Raw genomic sequence first — 23,074 nt, 5'->3', positions numbered from 1 at the left:
ACAGGCACAGCCCTATTCAGATGCAAGTGCCAGCTCCTCCCACCACTCCAGCTCCGGAAGACCCGTCAGCCTGGTGATGGGCCATCAGGATATACAGGGCACACTGTCTAGAGTGAATACACAAACAGGCCAATTGTCATCCTGACCCAGATGTGTATTCCACACACAGACAGAGGCACAGAATGGGTAAGCAAGAAAATGTGCACTCTCTAAAAGTGTAATTTTCAAACTTACAATTCAAAAACCAACTTCACCAAGAGATGTATTTTTAAATTGTGAGTTCAGAGACCCCAAACTCCACATCACTATCTGCCCCTAATTTGAAATCACACTTAAAAGATATGTCAAGGCAATCCCCAGGTTACTCTATGGGAGAGTTAGACCTTGCAGTAGCAGAAACTGAATTTAGCAGTGTATCACTATCAGGACATGTAAAACACACCAACACACGTCCGACCTTTTAAATACCCTGCAATCTACCTACAGGGCTGCCTTTAGGGGAGATTTGCAGGTAATAAAAGGGAAGGTTTGGGTCTGGCAAGTGGGTGCAGTTTTCAGGTCGACATGGCAGTGTTAAACTGCGCACACAGGCACTGCAATGGCAGGTCTGAGACATGTTTGCAGGGATATTGATGGGTGGCGCAATCAGTGCTGAAGGCCCACTAGTAGCATATGATTTACAGGCCCTGGGCACACCTGGTGCACTATACTAGGGACTTACTAGAAAATCAAATATGCCAATCATGGATAAACTAATCACCAATATATTTTAGACAGAGAGCATATGCACTTTAGCACTGGTAAGCAGTGGTAAAGTGCCCAGAGTCCTACAGCCAACCAAACAAGTAAAAAAAACATAGGAGGAAGAAGGCAAAATGTTTGCGAATAACTCTGCAAAACGCTGGTATCAAAATCAAAGTGTAAGTTTAACATAATAAGTAAATTCCTTACCTTTGAAAAGAAGTACGTTTCACGTAAATTGGTGACTGACAGTTCAACTATGAATAATTCTGTTTGATGCTTCTCACAACACAAATTAAGTCCCTGCTTACTCATGATTGAATCTGTGAACACACCTTTCTTAGAGCCATTATTCACTTTCTAGTGAATCAAAGATAGCGATAGATGGACAATGACCCACTGAATCTAACAATGGCACTTATGTCTGTATCTGCCCACGCTCTTCACCACCTCTTGCTTAGAGGACAGTGATTTTTTCTTGTGTCTGCCTTGATTGAGTTCTTCATCTCCTTTGGCTCAGAACTGAAGGCACATACAGGAACACTGCACTCCTTATCCTCGGTGTTAGAAATGGGGTTACTGGTTGGCTAGGGTATGCACCTAAACCAGGCAGAACCTACCCACTCTAGTCAGGGTGAGGGAGTTACACACCCAAGATAACCCTTGCTCATCAACCTTGGTAGCTTGGCACGCGCAGTCAGGCCTATCCCAGAGTCAATGTATAAAGTGATTGCACAACATACACAACACATGTGACACAGGAAACACACCAAGTTATATCAAAATAAAATGTATTGTCTGCAACATCATTAGACCAAACACAACATGTCAGAATACCCTGCTACACAAGCAGTTGTCAGAACAATACTCAGTACTATTACTCTGCAAAAGCCAGCAGTAGTCACATAAAACACATAGGTTGCTGGTTACCCGGCAATATAAGTAGTAATCAGGTTGTCATCATTATCAAAAGGCACATGTCATAGTAAAACACATGATCATAACTGCCAAAACATTATCATGAATGCTCATGAAAATGAAACATCAGAAAACTCATGGCATCATCATCACTGCAACACTTTATTATGATGGTACAAAAGAATGCCCCTTGCAGAAAACATGGAGGCCACGACCTACTCATGAGAGACAGTCCCCAAAGGCATATTTAAGGCACTGTAGCGTAATGCACATATCACAACTCCGCCCAGCCAGGTAGGTGTATAGCGGGCAGAAGGGGCTATGAATCATTAATTTCCTTTCCTGTACAAGGGTGGCAGCGCCTCAGCGCTTCTTCAAACACACACAAGGGAGGAACACATGTGATCCCCCCCTAGCCCGCCGGGAGGCCTCCCTGGGTCTCCCATGCCAGGCTTAACACCAGCCAAGGCAGGGGCAGCCACTTGCGTCCTTGCGGTGTGGCTGTGGACTTCCAGCTCCCTAGTCAGGAGAGCTATGGATTTTTGTTGAGCCTTCTGGCTCTGGGGGCACTAAGCCCTGCGCTCCCACCCAGCCGGTATGACTCCTTACTTTGCTACCTGGCTGTCAGATTTTCTCCACACAGTGACGCTTGGGGTGCACGCCCGGAGCCCCCCAGGGCCACCCAGGTTGGTCTGCTCTGACTTCCGGGGCTGCTGCCTTCCAACCAGCAGCTTGGTGGCTCCGGCTCCCAAGCCGCAACTTTCCCTCTTTGGTATTTAGGTGTTGCCTGGGTTGCAGCGGTGTACACACCAAAACAGGTGCCAGCGGTGCCCGGGGGAGACTCTTCTTCGGGTGCCTTAAGTCGGGGGCACCACAAGGAATGCACTCGCTCCGGACTGCGTTCTCCCATGCCCAAGGGGCACTCCACGAAGCACGTTTGGACACGCTAACTCCTTGCGACCCGCCTGGGTCACAGCAGTGATGACTCCCTCAGGGAGACTGAGAAAAGCTTTCCGAACGCGGTTATAGAAATAAAGGTGCCAAGCACTCTGCTTGCACTACACTCCCAGCAGGAGCATTTCACCACAACGCTTTCTTCTCTCTGAGGAAGCAGGGAATAAAGCACTCTTCCAGCACTGCGATGAAGGGACCAGGGGCCTCAGCACCTAGTCCTTGTAGACAGTCAAAGGGAGCACAAGGTGGTAAGGCCCAAATAAGCAGACCAGCACAAAGAGTTGCAGTAAGTTGCAGTTCCTCCTAGTGACCCAGCAGGTCACAGGTCAGCACAACAGCAGTAGTCCAATGTGGTTCCTGGTTAATTCCTCCAGCAGCATTCTGTGTCCAGTTCAGTAGTCCATTAGTGACTCTCCTACAAGGGGAAACCCCCTGTATTTATACTCAGTTGTGCACAAGCTTTACAAAAAGGGGGGATAAGAGGTTCCAGCCAGTCCTAACTGGTTCTAGGAGTGTCCCCTCTCTCCTCCAGCACAGGCTCCAGATATCAGTTGGGTTTAAATTAGCCATTTGTGTGAGGTCAGTGCACACCCTTTACAAATGCACGTGTGCCCCACCTCTCCTTCTCTCATCCCAGGAAGACCATTCAATATGCAGATGCACCTCTGTGACACCTCCACCTTCCCTGTTTACAGACTGTCTGAAAAGTATGCATTTCCAATGCAATCCTAAGAGCAAGGCAGCAGTCACAGTAGTGAGAAACCAAATAGGCTGTTTTTACTACCAGGACAGGTCACACAACCAGGCACATGTCCTGCCTCTCACATACATAGCACCCTGCCCTTAGGGCCAGGTAGTGCCTACCTTAGGGGTGGCTTACATTTAGTAAAAGGGGGCTTCTAGGACTGGCAAGTAAATTTAGATGCCAGGTCCCTGTAGCAGTAAACTGTGCACGCTACTGTGCATGCAGGCCCTGCGCTAGCAGGCTTGAGACACGTTTGAAAGGCCACTTCTGTGGGTGGTGCAAGCAGCGCCGCAGGCCCGCTATCAGCATTTTATTTACAGGCCCTGGGTATAGAGATACCACTGTGCAATGGACTTACAGGTAAATTAAATGGGCAATTAGGTGTAAGCCAATCATACCAACTTTATGCAAGGGAAAGCATATGCACTTTCGCACTGATCGGCAGTGATAGAGTGCTCAGAGTCCTAGAGCTAACAACAAGAGGTCAGAAAAAATAGGAGCAGAAAGGCAAAAAGTTTGGGGACGACCCTGTAAAAAAGGGCCAGGTCCAACACTCGGGCTACCCGGCTGGTTAACATTTGTTCCATAGACGTAACAGCTGCATGCATAAATGAGAGTTACAGTGCATAGTTACTTACACCTTTGGGAAGATTTCTTTGGGACTTGTATTCGTTGTTGTACTGCAATCAGACTTCTAATTCTCTAGTGCTCAAAGAGCGGTGGCCTCAGGGCCCTGGTTGCCAAATCTGTAGAGTAATCTGAGCAATTCTCAATATGGTTCTAGCTGGAAATGTGATTTCTTCTAATCCCCAGACAGTGAGCATGTACAGATTCCATCAATGAATGGTTGTGGAATACTGCCTGGTCACACAATAAAACACCCATTAAGTTGTCGGCGGTACCTAAGTTAGTACTAAGCTATATATTAACACAATATAACACACATAGGGGGTGATTCTAACTTCGGCGGGCGGCGGAGGCCGCCCGCCAAAGTTCCCCCACCAAAATACCGCTCCGCGGTCGAAAGACCGCTGAGGGTATTTTGGGATTTGCCCTGGGCTGGCGGGCGGCCGCCAAAAGGCCGCCCGCCAGCCCAGGGCAAATCAACCTTCCCACGAGGACGCCGGCTCAGAATTGAGCCGGCGTAGTGGGAAGGTGCGACGGGTGCAGTGGCACCCGTCGCGTATTTCAGTGTCTGCATAGCAGACACTGAAATACTTTGTGGGGCCCTCTTACGGGGGCCCCTGCAGTGCCCATGCCATTGGCATGGGCACTGCAGGGGCCCCCAGGGGCCCCGCGGCACCCCCTACCGCCATCCTGTTCCTGGCGGGAGACCCGCCAGGAACAGGATGGCGGTAGGGGGTGTCAGAATCCCCATGGCGGCGGAGCGCGCTCTGCCGCCATGGATGGGCACTGCAGGGGCCCCCAGGGGCCCCGCAGCACCCCCTACCGCCATCCTGTTCCTGGCGGGAGACCCGCCAGGAACAGGATGGCGGTAGGGGGTGTCAGAATCCCCATTCTGCAGGGCAGCGGGAAACCGGCGGGAGACCGCCGGTTTCCCGCATCTGACCGCGGCCGAACCACTGCGGTCAGAATGCCCTGCGGGGCACCGCCGGTCTGTATCTTCCATCATTTGCTCTGTTTTCTCTGTAGAGCACAAACCTTTTGATCTATGTTTTGAATATGCTGAATCCATCAAATTCACCTGTTTGAGTCCCAGCAACACTGTCAGATTCCTGCAGATTCCTGCCCACTTTCGCTATCTAAGGATGTTAAGTATCTTCTGATAGGTATTTACCAGAAAGAGAAAATACATGCCTGAACTACAAATTGTGGCCATGAAAACAAATATCTCTGGTGTCTCAGAATCAGGATCATCCAATACCAAATATTCCTTATTACTGAAAATCTTAAATCCCTTTTTGAAAAAAAATATTGTTGTCTGGTTACCCTCAGTGGCATGCATTAGCCCCCACAGCAACCACAGAAAGTTCCATTCACTTCTATCATTAGCCATGTTCTGTCTGTATTAGAAAGAATTTTAGTAAAGGGAATGTTTTCTTTAGGTTTATTATGTTCGTTAATTACCCTGATGCATGAAGACCACTATGCATGCCTGGTAAAAACTGTAAAATAACTGCCAGAAACAAATATCAATCTTTAACAGGGGATTAATCCAAGGCTAATCACTATCAGCATGTGCCAAAGGGTTTCCCTATAATGTGAACATCAGGCACGTAGTTTTTTAAAAGCCTCAACTCACTTTATTCTACTGCCTGCTCACAGTGCCTAATCATTAGATGGTAATCTGACATCAGAGGATTGAAGACGATTCTGATTATCAAGCCATTCGGTATTCCCAGTTAAAATATTCACCGATAGTACAGACAGTATTATATTTCTGTATGTTACATAGTAGTTTTTGGGAACTGCTCAGTCTTTTCAAACGTAGTCATATCAGATTTTATCTCTTTCTATCCTTCACGTTAATTTAGGTACTAGTTTCTTGAATTTCCACTTCATTTTCAGATTACAATTTAATACCACCTTTTAAGAATCTGTCCACGAACCTTCACATAATTCAGTCCTACGGAATTAACTAACATTGATACTCGATGGTAACACAATACCTTATTATTGGTACAGATCATGAGACCTGGCTCATAGCTTCCAATGGAAATGGACGCATTGTTCTGTTTCGGGCCTTGTACCAAACCACTGTGAGCCATTCATCTTGTCTATTTGTGTTTCCACGTCCTGCTGGCAGCAAAACATGTACTAGTTCTGAGATATTTCCAGTTATGACCTGAAGATATGAAAAATAGATGTACAGACTCATCCTGAGTCACACCAAGAAGACGCTAGAGGGCTACCTGCGGTACATCCTCTACATATAACTAATCACACATCTAATATAGCAGGAATAATAATATTCTTGTACTTTATAAGGAATAAATTACAATTCTGCGCTACATATAGTGGCCACAACAAAGCATAAAGATGTTGGTCGGAAAGCCCTCACCAACTTTTTTGTTGCATGCTTCATCAGCCAGTCCCATCCACCATGTTAAGATAATACTAACATGGTGGTCTTAAGCTCACTGGGGAGAAAGATCAGAATATACATTTTCTGGTCATAAGTGAGGTCCAGCTAATTTTAAAACAACCTAAGTGAAAGCCGAAGGGTTTCTATTATTTTAGAGTACACTTGGTTGGATTAAAACATAGGGGTGCTAATGGGTGCTTATGTCTCGAGCATCACATCAATATGTTATTGCCACCATGTTTTGCCCTCAGTTAGATTCCTTTGAGGAGGGCCTAGGGCCTTCATCAGGGCAGTCCAGATATCCCTATTGCCATTCACCCATGCACCTCTCAAGTGCATGCTGATAACAGCAAATTTTGCCTGTCAGTCCAATGTCATCACCTGAGGATAAAATCATTATGAAAATGATGTGGTATGCAGTTCATGCACAGTCGCTCTTTAGTTGGTCAGAGTAACATCAACCAGGGCCTGTCTCTCTGGATGTAAGAATAGGTGTGAGAGGGTGTCTCTGGGTGTGAGAGGGTCTGTCTGGGTGTGCAAGGGTCTATGTGAATGGGATAGTGTGTGTGAGAGTGTCTGCCTGAGTGTGAGAGTATGTGTAAGAGGGACATTGGATGTATGGGTGTTTGTGTGGGTCTCTGAATGTATGTGTGAGAGTCTGAGTGGGTCTGTGAGTGGGTGCATGAATGCCTGAGTGGGTCTGTGAATGGGTGCATGAGTGTCTAAATGGGTCTGACTGAGTGCGTAAGTCTGAGAGAATCTGTGAGTGAAAGAGTGTGAGATGGTGTCTCTGGGTGTGACAGTGGATGTGTGAGTGTTTGTGTGGGTCTCTGGGTGTATGTGTGAGTGAATTTGAGTGGCTTTGTGAGTGGGTGCATGAGTGTCTGAGTGGGTCTGTGAGTGGGTGCATGAGTGTCTGAGTGGATCTATGAGTGGGTAAAGGAGTGTCTGAATGAGTGTTTGAGTAAGTCTGTGAGTAGGTGTATGAGTGGGTGTGTCAGTAGCTGTGTGAGTGACTGCCACAAAGGAACTGCACCTGCCCTTTTATCTAAAAAAGAGTTCACTTTACATGAAATATCAACCTAAGTGTAGTTCTTTCTGCCTCTTTGGGTAAATGTCCAGAATGTATTCTACACTCCATTTGTGTAATGGAGCACAAGGAAATGTCACGGGTGACCATGTGTGCGTTTAGGCAGCAGGATTGTTCTTTTTGCCTGTTTTTCTAGAATTCTGTGATAGCATGAATTATCCTACATAGAGGCCAATGAGACTACAAAGATGTAAATCTCCACCAAATGAGGGTCCTTCCTGCTATTGATATGAAGTTAGTGCATCTGTGTTTTTTGGAGAAGTCCTCATATTCTTCAGCATTAAGAACGCACCATCAAAACCATGGGGAAATGCACTGGGGGCCCTTCGCGAAGCTGCACATCATCAGACCTTTACATACTACTAAGGTGGACAGTGCGGGCCAAATGGATGCAGCTTCCTGGTGATCTGCACATTTGCATATTTGTAGCTATTTAAAGGGAGAATCATGTTCTGTAGGGAACGGGGCCATGTGACCCCCCTCCCCGGGCCAATTTCATCCCCAGGAACCTTATCCCCCAGGGCACACCACTATTTAATGGGAAAGGGGGGCATGAAGCCTCCATCCCCTGGCCCATTTTGGACCCAAGGACCCCATCCCCCAGGGCCTGGCCATGTCATCTGGGTGCCCTGTGCACCCACTGAGTGTGCCCAATGGCTCCCTGCCTCCTACACATGGAGCTCCCTGTCTGCAATTCAACAGTTTCATCTCGTTCCCTGCCCGCATCTCTGTGGACATGGAAAGAAATTAAACTTGCATTCCAGGATGCAAGAGCACTTTGACAGTTCTCATCCTCTAGAAGCAGAGTGTTTGCTCCGACTTGGCGGTGTCCCATAGGTAGGCACCCGAGGACATAGCAGAAGCCAGACCTTAATGGCTCTGCGATACAAAATACTTTGTCGCTTTCTAGCTCGGGGGTGGATGGCACTGGGCCAATCCCATGCTTAAAAACTTTGCTAGGAAAACAGACATTTGAGGTGAGCAAATCTAGAGTGTCACTGGTGTTGCAGGGTGCTCCTTACTGGAGCTGCACTCCACCTAAACTTGGGAACTACCAAGAGATCTCTTCTCAGTTTTGCATAACTTATGCGTCACTCCAACCTTGAAAGGGTGTTGTTTTGACTTATACTGGATGCTCCCTTGAGTGTGGACAAAGCTAAACCTTTCTGAAGAGAAGTAATGACATGAAAACACGTCTCTGAGGTTGCTTTTGCACCTTCTAGATTGGTTTGGATGGTATGTTACCAGTTTAAAGTTGTAATACTGTGCCTGGAGTGGCAAAGAATTTTGTCATTTTGCAGCTCAACAGGATGGCACTAGGCCAATCCTATGCTTAAAGATTTTGCTGTATAAATGGCAAAATAATTTTTTTTTTTTTTATCTTGGCGGGGATAGCACTGGGCCAATCCTATGCATAAAAACTTTGATAGAAAAACAGACATTTCAGGTGAGTAAATATAGAGTGTCACTGGTGTTGCAGGGTGCTCCTTACTGGAGCTGCTCTCTACCTAAACTTGGGAACTACTCAGAGTTCTCTTCTCTGTTTTGCACATATATGTATATATATATATATGTATTACCTGCTGGCGGTTGCCTGTAGGTAGTTATAGTTAGGACCATATTTCCATAGAAAAAAACGTTTTTTGGCTTGCCTAAATCTTTGGCCCCGTTTGACAAATCTTCCCAACATTTGCCAAAAAATTTTGTTACGCATGGAAATTTTCAGGGTGGTCAGTGAAGCGGGGTGAGAAAAGAGGGGGGGTTAAAAAGTTGTGTTTCCCATGTTAATTCCCACAGCACCTTTAGACACGTCTACAGCCCAAACAAGCCATATATATATATATATATATGTATATATGTATATATATATATATATATATATTATATATATACTTACAGTACACTCAGATGTACATGTACAACAAACTAGTGAATCATGCACAGTTCCTACAGTCACCAGTCACTTACCTTATAATATTTGGGTGTCATACCATGCAGACACACCTGGGATGAACCTCTCCTTGTGTGAAAAAGGGTATAGGTCACAGACCATTATAGTCAAAGTTAAAAATACTCTGGGACAGAATCTAATTGTTCTCCTCCACGAAGGTTGTCATGTCCTGTATAACTAATATAACCAGTAAGAATGAACTACTGGTGTAATTTGCCTTATATGAGATGGATAAGTCTATCTTATTGTAAAGACGACAAACTGAAATATAGACAAGCCTTGAAAGAATATCATAAAGACTGCCATTCCACCTGAGCCATCTTCTACTCTGATAAAATTACTGTTGGGCATAATTGTTCTAAAACATTATTTGGAGTGGTCAAATCTCTATCACATTCTACAATTATTTCTCCTTCCATTTGACTTTCACTGTCACAATGCAGTGAATTGGCAGTTTTTTCTGCAAATAAAGTGGCTGATATACAGGCCTCTCTATCTTCTATTTCTCTGACCCCCGCTTTCAGTTGCAAACAGACAAAGGAACTACCTGTACTTTGGTCTTTCACTGTTAGCTGCAAGTTGGAAAAAGGATTATGTCTGGCTTCTCTCTCTTCTAGTCTATGAGCACACTTTTATTGTTTGACCTTCTAGAATTTACTACCTTACTGAATTAAATCAAATCTGGTTCTCCTTTAGATCCTCTTCCGCCTTCCTATTTTAGCAAATTATGCCCTCAACTTCTGTAAATAGTGATCCATCTTTTGAATTCTGCAATGTCAGAGTCCCCAAAGCATGGAAATAGGCAATGAGAATGTCCCTGTGAAAAGAAGCTGAATCTCGATCTTTCAATTGTCCTAACTTTAGAACAGTTTAGCTTCTACCATTCCTTGCAAAAAATCACTAAAAGCTTGTTAATCAGCAAATTTCATTGTGTTTTGAAACAAATGGCCTCCTCCACCCCCCTCAATCTGGTGTTAGGGCTGGTCACAGCACTGAGTCAACTCTACTTGAAGTGACTTAACAGCTCATACTCCAAATAGAAAGAGGTGGCACAGCAGCTTTCATTTTACTTGATCTCACTGGCACATTAGACACTGCATCCCAATAGTTACTTCTCCAAAGACTGGCGGACATGGGTGTTCAAAACATGGCTTTGACCTAGCTATGCTCTTTCTTGAAAGACTACTTTTCAGGTCTTTTCTACCATCCATATTCCCAACACCTATCCTCAGGTGTACCTCAGGGTTCAGCTCTCAGCGCAACCCTATTTAACATTTATGTGCGACCCATTATATGCAGTCATATTTCTGGCGAACATTGTAGAAAGTTGTGGTCTCACTCTATTTTCCTATGCAGATAACACCCAGATAATTACCTCCTAAGGAAGATCGCAGCACTGACACACTGAACATCTGCCTTAGGAACGTTGCTGCTTGGATGAGTAACAACTCCCTTAGACTAAATGTAGATAAGACTGAAGTTCTGCTGGTGGGTAATCAACCTCATCTCCGGGGACCACATCTTAGGCCTGACACTCTTGGTACTCCTTCAATCCCTCTCTCAGTAATTAAGAACTTAGGTTTATGGCTTTTTCAAAAGCTCTTGATGAATGATCAAATCACTAAGGTGTAGCCTCCACCGGTTTATGCGTCCAAAAATGGGTAAGCAAAATACTTTGGTTATTTCTTGTTGTACAACCAATAATTATTTCCAGGTTAAACAACAGAAACATTCTTTATCTAGGACCCTTCAAGGCCACACTCAGCCATCTTCAGGTAGTCCAGAATGCAGCCGCCAAACTATTATTCCACCTCCCTAAGCAGTCCTCTACCTCTACTCTTCATTGAAACCTCCACTATCTTCTGATTAGAAAATGTATCCATTTCAAAGGTTTGTGCTGTATGCATAAGGCTATATCAAACTCAGGCCCACTCCATCTCAGATCGTTGGTGACACCCCGTTGTCCCAGGTGAACTGTTAGATCAAGCAACAGCAATCTCTCTACAGTTCCCAGAGTTAGGAGAACCCAACAGGGTCGACGGTCTTTCTCTTACCTGGGTCCCAAATTGTGGAATACACTTTGCCTCTGTCTAGAATAGCATGCAAATCCTTTGCTATTTTCGTAAAACGTTTTAAGACTTGGCTCTTCTAACCCCTCTGCTTTTTGTTAAGGTTCTGATGCTCTACCCATACATTCCCAGCACTGGGAAACCCAGTTATGGTAGCTAAGCATTCCACAAAACAATAGAATAATAATACAAATCTCTATTGTCTCTACCTTATATCATGTTCTGATCTAGAATATGTCTTATATGAGACAGCTTTATAAAAAGTGTTACTAATCAAGCTGCTTTCCATAGTATAACAATATATTCTCACATAAGGTCATGACTACTTATTGCTGTGTCTTGCGTATCATAGGGCAACTGTTAAAGTGCATTATTGCTATTTCCCCATCTGTGCATACATCATATTACTCAAACGTATGCTAGGACATATGTTGGAGTAACAATGATTCATTTTGCAAGGCTTTTCTTTAACAGGCCAATGTCTCCCAGCCCCTGGTTAACTTAGTCAAAGTACAAGTTTTTACTGAAGACTTTCATCGAACTATAGCAGAAACACTGTTTTTTAGAGCTATGATGTAAATGTAACCCTGTAATCATGCATAATTTGTGACCACAGTTCAAAGGGGATTGCATCCCACATTCATACATATGTTAACATTCGTCAGTTATACTTCTCAAAAATATCAAAAGGCACCCGCATTGTATCAGCAAGCTGCTGACCCAATTGAATGCTGTCATCTTATACCATTGTAACCAAGGCTCTTAGGGAATACTTCCCTACACATAACACTCTCCAGTCATTTTGGCCAAGAGTCTTGAGGTGCACCAATACTCCGTATTTAGTGAACGGAGAGACCCCGTCATTAGTAAACAGAGAGACACCATCATTATTATTGTTATCCATACACTTTCTAAGATTCATCAACCATATTGCTAAAAAAGGCTCGAGGTGCACCTATACTCCATATTTTATAAACGGAGAAAATGTGTTATTATTAGCGGTGGCGGCTACTTCTTAACAGGGTTTAAAAAAATAAAAAATCACATACTTCTTATGTCTGGAGAGACAGTTCTGTCTCTCCTTCGTCCTCTTCCTTAACTCCTGGAAGCACACAGGCTTCAGACTCTCTTCCAATCACAATGCTGCTGTCACTAGAATGGCAGCAGCATCGTGATTGGTCTGAGCGGCCTGCTTCAGTGCTCAGACAGGGAGTGGGACTCTATGCACTTTCTCCTACCGGCTGCGCAATACAGCAATCTATGGCCTGCCAAACGGTCATACACACTTATGGTGCACTCACCACACCTCCTCCAGCCTTCCTCCTCCAGCCCAGCCCCACCCCGCCCTGCTCTAACCTGGCTCCCCGTGGTAAAATAAAATGATAATAACATTGCGTTATTATCATTTTATTTTTCATTTCCTTCACTGCACAAAGCAGTGGGGTGATGCTCCTTCGCCTTAGCGGAGAAGCCACTGCCGTGGCAGAGGAGCTGCTGCTGATTATTAGGCTGGTGCCGGCCCCCAAGTTACTTCATCAAGGTACAGGTTCCTACTGATGACCCACACAAACCTCTGGTGCTCTTTATCACCGTGCCACGCACCCGGTGACAGCCGATGTTTATAACGGAGCGGCGAAGGACACTGTAGCATCCTCATGTAGGTCCACGTCATCTCTCTGCATGGTGCCTGGGGAATCTGGGAAATGTAGTCTCACAATGTTATGATTGTGATGGGGTTCATATGGGTGATTGCTGCCCCCCCTATTGTTGCTGGGCTTTTAGGTCATTTTAAAGGGGGAAGATGTTGCATACGTCAAATTGAGGTGGTGCGGAGACATAATTGGGCCTGTTCAATCCACGGCTGCTGGGTAACTACCTAAACATCTGTACACACTGAGGGGCATATTGTCAAGGAATTGACCTGGGGCAGTGCAGCAAGTCTTTCTGCTGTGCTGGCCCACGCCAATTCGAAAGAGCAGGAATGCACAGTATTTACAAGGTATGGTGTGTTTCTATCCTTTATCCCTGAGCTGCCACACAATTTTCTGCCTAGTGCCAATGCAGGCACCCTTGCACTATGGTGCAAGGGTGTCTGCGTTGTTGGCAGGATTATTTTTGTGGAGAAAGAAGCATCTTCCTGGACAAAAACAATTCAGATAGGCCTTTTCCTGTCTATGTGTGTTGCAGAATACAACACACATAGAAAGAGAAAGCAACAATGAGAAATAAAGATATTTCTCCTTGTTGTGTCTGCCCTGGAGAGGTGTACAATTTTGACACATTCCCAGGTTTACAGATTCTTGTAAATCTGTGACTGCATCAAAACCCATGGTTGTTGTGTTGGAAGACCCACTGCAACACCCATGATACACCTTCCTGATGCAGTGTAAGGTAATGCAATGACTTGTGGTGCACTGCCTTACACCACATCTACGAGGCCATGAAAAGAGTATATACGGGTCTACATAGTGGGCCGGCAGAACATTGACGCACTAGCAGCACAAGGGGCTTGAATGTATGCCCCTGAGGATAAATCATTCAATGTTACTAGTGTCTTTACAATTTATCTGATACTGCCTCATGTCTAGGCAGTCAAAAGAAGTCATTGAGATGTCATCCATGCATATCTCTTAATGTTGTCTTCTCTGATGATTCATCTGACAGACTTTCCTATTAATAAATCATTCACTAAAACCCATCTGGGCAAAGTCTAGGAGACATTATTTTTTGGCATGTAGATTTGTTTTCACTAATATCATTCCATAAGTAGTGCTCGACAGAAAGTGTTTTTTTCCAGAAGGTTGAACACCATATATTGAAAATTTAAGGCAGCAAACTGTAGTGAAGAGGAAATATGACTTTACATATTAAAAAAATCCATTGTTTGCATTCACAAAATCCATGTGTTTTTTATTTTTTAATTATTGGTCCACGTAATATGTGTAATACCATTAGATAGTTTTGATTTTCTGTCTAATAGAACACTCCAATTCTGTTACCTATAGGACTGCTTTAATTTAGTGTACAGTTGAATTGTTCTCATGCATTTACTGTCATGCAGCAGTTAAGCGTCTTAGTCTGCTTCTCATACTTTTTCTGAAGATAGTAACGCTCAATGTATGTCTTTGTCACAGGAAATGACCTATTTTTGGTTGCGGTCCATGAACTAGGACACGCGCTTGGACTAGAGCATTCCAACGATCCGAGCGCCATCATGGCTCCCTTCTATCAGTACATGGAGACGCATAACTTTAAGCTTCCACAGGACGATTTACAAGGAATTCAGAAAATTTATGGTGAGTTACTGTGCTGAGCTGTGCGAAAGTCACACTTCATGATACCCTGTAGATCACATGTGAACAACTCCTCTCAGAAACAACGATAGGCACAGCTCATTGAAAAAATTTGAAAAATAAATTAAGCACCATTTATTTGTCATACTTTACACATTTTTTCATGCACAATTACAACTAAGTTCTAAAAGTCATGGAAGAGCCAACTCATAGCATTATCATAACTGCCAAACGTTTGAATCACACCACCAAGGTTTTGATATCAAAAAGTTATAAAATATGTATCCAGTGTTTCTGTTTGTTCCTGCTGATAAGGTAAAAAAGGGAAAATAAGCTTAATGTTGATTTTTAGATTTTTGTTATAGTTTTTTTTTGCAATAAATTTAAACTCGCATCTTCTTCAGGGTATTATGCAATTGGACATTAGGCATACAATTGCAACTAAATCTGCAAGATAAGTAGGAGAGGTTGCGAAGAACGAAAGCAGAGATGCCTGTTTCATAAACATGGTCATGTATTGTTATCAGGGGCCTTGAAAATTCTAAAGAATCGCCTCCCGTATACAATTGTGCGTATCTGCATAAAAAAATTCAACTGCAAGGAGGTCATCAGCAGAGATATGTAAATACCCTTGGTTTTAACTATCTCGTCATCCAAGTGGTTTATGCTAATGGTATCAGTTGAATGGAATAACTATTTCGTTATATAAAGCTGACTGCCCTATGGTAATGAGCTATTTAGCAAAATTTGTTGTTGAACAGGAAGTCAATGAAGCTGTTGTAAAATGGAAAATATGTTCATTTGAATATACATCTCCTGTTCCTGAAATTTCTATGCATTACCGTTAGCTGCTGCACATTACAATTGTACTTTGACTAATAACAAGTAGGCTTAAAGCAATGGTTTTATGTCAGTGGTCATTCTCCAGCTGTTTATTTGTTTTTTTGTTTTCTACCTTGGTGGTGCCTGTTAGGTATTCTAAGCAATTCTGAAAGCAAAACATCTGCACAGAGCTTCAATTGCCACAATCCAGAAATACACACATAAATCTTTCTAATTTAGCTGGGCCCAGTGGAATAGTACATTGTAGTGTTTTGCCCAGAGATCTGGCTGCTAAAAACAGCGAACATCTCTGTCTGAAATATTGGAAGAAGATAGGTAGGACTTAATGTTGAAACACTGATCCATGAAAGTTATTCCCCAAAATAAAGCAGCTGGAAATAATCCAATTTGTTGAAGATAAATATGTCAGTAACTCTAGTGGGGCTAGGGGCGGAGGTGAAAGGATATCAATCTTAGGTCTGACAAACTCAGAACTGAGCCCATAATTTGCACGTTAATCCAGGTTTCCTAGAAAAAGTATGTCTTTACATTGAATGTTTAGGCCTGGCCTTAGCTAAGATCTTTTGAGTTTACTAAAATTATATATCGAATTATAGATGGGTAACAGTGAATAACAAGGATGTTTTTTGCTAAGTGTTTCTGAGTGACTTCATATAGGCAATGAGAGTGAAGCTCTATTGTCTATGATGTCAATCAGAACACTAAGGTGAAAAAACATCCCTGTAATCACTTTTAACCCATCTATAATTTTATGTTATGTTTGGCCCCAAAGACCTCTTCCTCTGGTTTCAACTACTGCACAGGGGCATCGGAGTAATGGGTAAGTCATATATAACATAATCCCTCATTTGTGTCCAACATGTAAAAAAATAGCTAACCATCTGCCAACCACACTCACCAATCTCCTCTAAAAAGCTGTACTCCTTGGCTTCCGATGTAAATTCCTTTATGACGTAGCAACAGTGTGTAATAGATTTTAATAACATCATAGCAATAACCTCTCTAATAGAGCCATATATATCATGTACTTACAAATAAGGAGTTTCAGTGAGCCCTCTTCATCCATTTGCCTTTTATTGTGACATTCATATTTTTCTTCTGACCACTACAGTATACAGCATGGACCAAGGGGTCTGCTTATTTCAGCCATTGGATAACTTCACCGTGAGTGACAACATGCTTTCACAAAGAGCACCTACTGCCATTCTGTGCCATGAACTACTACAGAATGAGTGCTTTTTAAGAGAAAAAAATGTGGTTGCTTTTAGCCAATTTGTTTTAGCTAGATAAGGGTCAGGTAGCGTCTCCAACAATAGATGGTTTAAAAAAACATGCCAAAAAATGCAATCACAAATCCTAAAGGCTGGCAGTCAATGCTATACATATTGACGTTTTGCATTGTTTTGTATGTCTTAGATGGTATAGGGTGTGAACTATTTCAAAGAAAACATGCAACAATTCTTTATAATGATATTGATTCATTTTAATAAACCTTTTCTTTTCATTTTTATCATACTAACTCCCTGCTTTTCAAACATGACCTTGTGTAAACAGGTATGTATGTGTCTTAAACAATGGAACGACTAGACATGAAGTCAATCGCTGCTTATCAAATGTTTCTTTTTTCAAATTATCTTTTATTAAAATTGAGACAGAAAGAGTGAAAAGAAAAAAATGGTAATTTGCAAAATGCTGTACAGTTCAAATTTTATGACATTACGTTTTGGTGGCAAAATAATTGCAGTGAAACCAAGAGTATGGAGATAGATTTTGAATAACAAAAACACGTTCTTATGTGAGATACAAGGACCCTTATTTGGGTAAGTCTTCATGATGTTGTCCCAAGTGGGATAATGTACAATTGAATTGAAGGAAGGAGTAATAGCTTGGTAGAATTCCATGGGGCCAAACATGAGAAGGAATGTCCAGGGAAAGAGAAATTAGAAGGCAACAATGGAAGAACATGGACAAATTGTTTATGAGCAGAGGGAACATAATAGGGGAAAGTAGATAGGAGAAGGGAGGGAAACATGCAGTTCACCAGGCCTGCTTTTGTGTGACCTCTCAACAGTTTTAAAAGTGGTGCAATGCAGCATAGAGGCTTGAGCTCAAGTCTTTATGAATGGGTATTGAGTAGTGGGTTTGATTGTTGCAAATGTAGGGCTATTTTGCCCCAGAGTCTAGGTCCACTAAGGCTCTTGAAGTAAGAAACAGTAAACAATTTCACAGAAGCATTTTGAATGCAGGAAGTAGTACTCTAGTACTACTACATTACATATAAACAAAATGCTATTAAAATTATCTGACCAGAGATCTTCATCTATGACTGGTCTATTTTTTATATGCAGAGATTTTATTCATGAGTGTTGAGATTTCCGTACATAAAAGTATTGGGAAATGAGGAATATCTACTATTTAATGGATGGGGTGAGTGAACTTTAGAAGAGGTGTAGTGAGGGAAATGCAAATACTAAAACACACCCATAAAAGAGTAAGATAACTACTATTCACAAACATTATACCTACATCTACACAGTAGTACTATTGACAAATCAGTCAGATTATCTCCAACCAAGAATTGGAGTAAGTCAAGCTCCATCACTGGTACTAAGGAAATAGCACTAACACCACATAGGGAAAATGTAAAAAATTAATGGGAAAAAATTCTGAATGTCTAAAAATATTTTGTCTGAGATTATATTTTTTATATATGAATATATGTGTATATGCACGCACACACACATATTTCCCAAATGCCACTAATCATGTCCCGAATACTATTGCAGAACGGGTGCTCCTTAGGTGGTAGTGGCTTCACGTGGTCAATTTAATGCAAACGCTCCAAAAGGAACAAGGAGGAGCACTTATGGGTACCAGGATTCCAATTTTATTGACAGGCAGACGTGCTTCTGCATAAAACACCTTTTTTAATGCCAGTAACATACAGAGTATACCAATTGTCCATCAGTTAATCCCTCTGGACTCGCTCGTATTGGAAAATACCTTTTATAAACATCAAAAGCGGACTGTTCATTGTCTTTGGGTTGTTCCTCCAGGGTGCCGCCATATCTAAAGAATTTTGTGTACTATAATTAGTCCCAGTCAGGGTGCTCAATACAGCTTCCAATCCATTTGCTACATTGTTGTAGAAGTTGCAGCGCACCAAACAATTTGGGAGGTATGCTGGCTCCATTAATTTACCTCTTACTGCAAAAGAGCGATTCTGCAATTATAAACTGTAGGCCGCTCCCTCGTTCAGTCACGCAAGGGAGAAGACTAGAGCATCTGCATGTCAATAAAATTGGATGCCTAGTACCCATGAGTGCTCCTCCATGTTCCTTTTGCAACTTTTGCATGAAATATATATCAGTCCAACTTGCTTCCCGCCGCCATGCTCCTAACCAGAGGGCATGTCGGCTTCACCGCAGAGTCAGCACGCTCCGCTCCGTATCCATACCACTCTTGCTTTAACTTCACCAAGAACACCAACACCAGAGAGGCCACTGTCGGTGGTCAGTGGCTGTGCATTGTAGCACAGCAGCACTTTAATAAATCTGCAACTCTAGCCTGTTTTGCTGAAGTGAAAGCGAGAGTGGTATGGATGTATAGATATATAAATATTTCCCTGAAAAAAACTGTGCATGGCGAGGGCACAAAAAGAGCCACTCGTGCCCTCTTCATGCACAGTATTCTCATCAATAATTTTATTGCATATGTTGCAGTGAAATTATCAATAATGTCACAGAAGATGTCATGAATGATGTAATATGTGGGGTAATTACGAGTGTATTGCAAGGGTGTGAGTTATAGTAACCTTAGTGCACGTGCTATAGTTTCTTGAGATAAGTATAACTATAACTGCTGAATTTCTATGGTTTTGTGTGTGTCAAATCAGAACCTAACTATAACATCCCTGTAACCTTTGGATTTATTGTCAGTTTCTATGTCTTTAATGCTAGTTCCTAACTATAATGCCCCTGTAACCTGGGTGTGTGTGAGTGGGTGTGTAACTGGTTGTGTTGTTGTGAAAGAGAGTGTGAGCACGACGTTACTGTGACCGCTTTGTTTGTGAATGAATCTAACACAGCAGCTCATGGTACCAGATGAAGAGGCAGCAGCATGGTGTGGAGTTGTGGAAAGGGGATACTAATCCCTTGGTTGTGTACTGTACATTCGAAGACTATGATAATCTGGATGGAGGGGGACTTCAATTACGTCATGAGACAACTGCACAACTAAGCAATGTCATGGGTATCAATGTGGCCCTTACACTGAATCGTCAGTAGCAACGGTCCGGGGAGTCTAATTACATATTAACTTGCAATCATCAAACCAGTGAGTAATAGAATCAACAACAAATCCCATAATGTCCTCTCATGTTTTAAATATAAATGGACCAACAAGGAGGGAACTCACATTCTGCGAGAACAAGAACAAGACGTCAGTCGAAACGTATTGGTGGTGTGTGATGAAATGTGGATGACTACCTCTATGGAATAAATAAAAACCTCTCATGAGTGCAATGCAATAAATATATTCCAAGTTATGGAAATTGCATATTCCAAGAGCCTTTTTGGCATGTCCAGAGAAGCAGTCATTGCTAAATATCATTTCTCACCTGATTTGATCCTTGACACAGTTGCAGACTGGGACTAGGAGCGCAATTCACCAACAGCTCACTCCAAGGCCATACCTGCACATTTATAAATAAAGGCTGTGTCCCACTATGAGACCACTTGTTCTTTACAGAGGACCAGTGGAGCTACCATGGCTATATCACAGTATTCTAATAACAAATCCTGTGACAGGTACTGAGATAACTCACCAGCAAAGTGCACCAGTTTACCACCCTGTCATTGTCAAAAGTATTCCTGGTTCAGCTGTTGCTAACAAACTATGCTTGTGGTGCAGCCTAAAATTTGGCTACACTGCGACGTCAAAACTTCAATCTATATATATATATATATATATAACATTTCATTTAATGTGTATTCTAACTTTATTAATAAAGCTATGTACTTGGATTCAATAGTGAAATGCACAGTAGAACTAGGGAATCAGACATGCTGTGTGATTTAATCTTATTAAGTGAAATGTAATCATTTGAAATAATTTAGAAACCATCCTCATGTTATTCAAATGTATTAACTTTAAAAATGAGAAGTAATCATGCAAATGTGTTCACTGATGTTTTCACTTTGGAATTAAATTGTAGTTCCTGGTTGCATTCATACTAGGGTTTTCAAAACGTTTGTTTGTTGCTAAAAGCTGTAACTTGAAATTAATTTGAACTTATGAACTGAAATTTCATTTATTTGAAGTTGCATGTGCACAATGACACACATTTTAAATGTGCACAATTGTATTGTATGCCTATGTTGTCCTGACTAAGCATGAATTTCTTTCAACATGAAATGCTGTTTTTATTTCTGTTTGCGCGTCTTTTTCTTTGCAGGTCCATTCACATGAAATAAATGTTAGTTTGGAAATAGGTGTACTGTTGTCTTAGTAATACATAGTATGGGGAGAAATCCTCTTTGTGAGCTGACAGTCCCTCATTGATAAATTATTGCCAACAATGTCCAAATGACCAACGTCGATATTGTTCTCAAGACTGCTCTGGGAGTAACAGTAGATGTTACAGCTTACAAAGTGAGAATGAAAGAGGACAGTGGTGTCCTGATGGTGTGAACAAGGGCTGTTACTTAGAAGGATTTGTGTGATATTCATTAGTGCTCACACATTTTGTGGGGCAAGAGATTTCCTCTGGTACAGCTCTGGCTAACACTTAATTCCTAATCCTAAAAAGACTACTGACTGAGCTTCTGAAATGCTGACACCTCCTCTGTATGCATGAACATATTTTTCCACCTTTTCCCAACTTTTTGAGATTTTCCTTAGACTTAGGAATTTTGATTAATTTAGGCGCAAGCTAGATGACTTTAGATATAACTCATATTTGGGAGAGATAATCAAAGAATATTCTCTGAACACCAAATCTTATTGTTAATTTTCTGTATTGCTGCTACTGAACTCTTGTATGCCTTATACTGATGCGCCTAAACTTCTTCAGGATATTTTTTTATCGTATTGTTATTCTGGATCCCTAAAGCACATTTTTGAGATTTATTTATATTCCTAACTTTATTCTTGATTCATGGTCCTCATTGTGTAGCCTAAAGTGTTACACTGTTAATTGGAAACGTTTGTGATAAATGCTAACTCCCTTAACCTTGTGGATCTACAAGAAAGGTCCATCAGAAACCAGAAGTTATAATGGTGAGAGTGCAAAGGGTCCAGTCAACCACCACTTGCGTTGAGATCACTTTTACCAGTTTACTCCCTGTAAAAGTCTGTGTTAGATGCCTTATTTGAGGGATATGTGTTTTGTATCTGTTTATTTGTGAAGGGTACAGAGAGGACAGACTGACGTGAGTGGTGAAATACGTACTAGTTATGAGAAAGGGATGCTGGCTAATTAAATTGGGGGTTCCTTTAACAGGCAGGCCTTGTAACAGGTTGTGGTACATGTTGCTGTGGATAGGTTTCTCAAGGTGGGAAAGACTAAGACGTTATATAGGAAGAGCATTTGCCAACTATATCCTAGAAAAGTTCTCTTTCCCCCACCTCCTATCATCCTGCCACTTGTTTGGTCAACTCCCAAAGTAACTACAAGGTTTGTTTCCTCCTCAGTGGAGTTCTTCATTCCCTTGTATAGGATTGAATGATTTTATAATCTATCAGTGTTGTGTGGAATCCTGTTAAAGAAGTAGTGCAACAGAAAGAGGACAGAACAAACTTGTGGAGTGCATTTATGTGATTGCAAAGATAGCGTGTGTCAGGTATGTGAGAACTAAGTCATTTGTATTGTGTTTCCATATTCCCTTGATGTAAGGAAATGCCTCCTTGGCATGGTTACCCCCTGACTTTTTGCCTTTGCTGATGCTGATGCTAAGTTTTGATATGAAAGTGTGCTGAGGCCTGCTAACCAGGCCCCAGCACCAGTGTTCCTTCCCTAACCTGTACTTTTGTTTCCACAATTGGCACACCCTGGCATCCAGGTAAGTCCCTTGTAACTGGTACCCCTGGTACCAAGGGCCCAGATGCCAGGGAAGGTCTCTAAGTGCTGCAGCATATCTTATGCCACCCTGGGGACCCCTCACTCAGCACAGACACACTGCTTGCCAGCTTGTGTGTGCTAGTGGGGATAAAATGAGTAAGTCGACATGGCACCCCCCTCAGGGTGCCATGCCAACCTCACACTGCCTATGTAGTATAGATAACTCACCACTCTAGCAGGCCTTACAGCCCTAAGGCAGGGTGCACTATACCATAGGTGAGGGCATAGGTGCATGAGCACTATGCCCCTACAGTGTCTAAGCAAAACCTTAGACATTGTAAGTGGAGAGTAGCCATAAGAGTAT

At 42.4% G+C, this 23,074-nt stretch overlaps 1 protein-coding gene across 3 annotated transcripts in view; it reads left to right on the top strand.

Annotated features, from left to right (window-relative positions):
* MMP24 (matrix metallopeptidase 24) overlaps positions 1-23,074 on the top strand; it is a 701,821-nt gene that overhangs the window by 541,590 nt on the left and 137,157 nt on the right. For all 3 annotated transcript variants that reach the window (XM_069243836.1, XM_069243837.1, XM_069243839.1), the window contains one exon: positions 14,649-14,810. In XM_069243836.1, the coding sequence (XP_069099937.1) occupies positions 14,649-14,810 (162 nt within the window). The remainder of the gene's footprint in view (positions 1-14,648; positions 14,811-23,074) is intronic.

Source organism: Pleurodeles waltl, chromosome 7 (genome assembly GCF_031143425.1).
Source record: "Pleurodeles waltl isolate 20211129_DDA chromosome 7, aPleWal1.hap1.20221129, whole genome shotgun sequence".
NCBI classification, from domain to species: Eukaryota; Metazoa; Chordata; class Amphibia; order Caudata; family Salamandridae; genus Pleurodeles; species Pleurodeles waltl.
The sequence above is the reverse complement of the archived record's forward strand: the minus strand, read 5'-3'. Positions and strand labels throughout refer to the sequence as shown.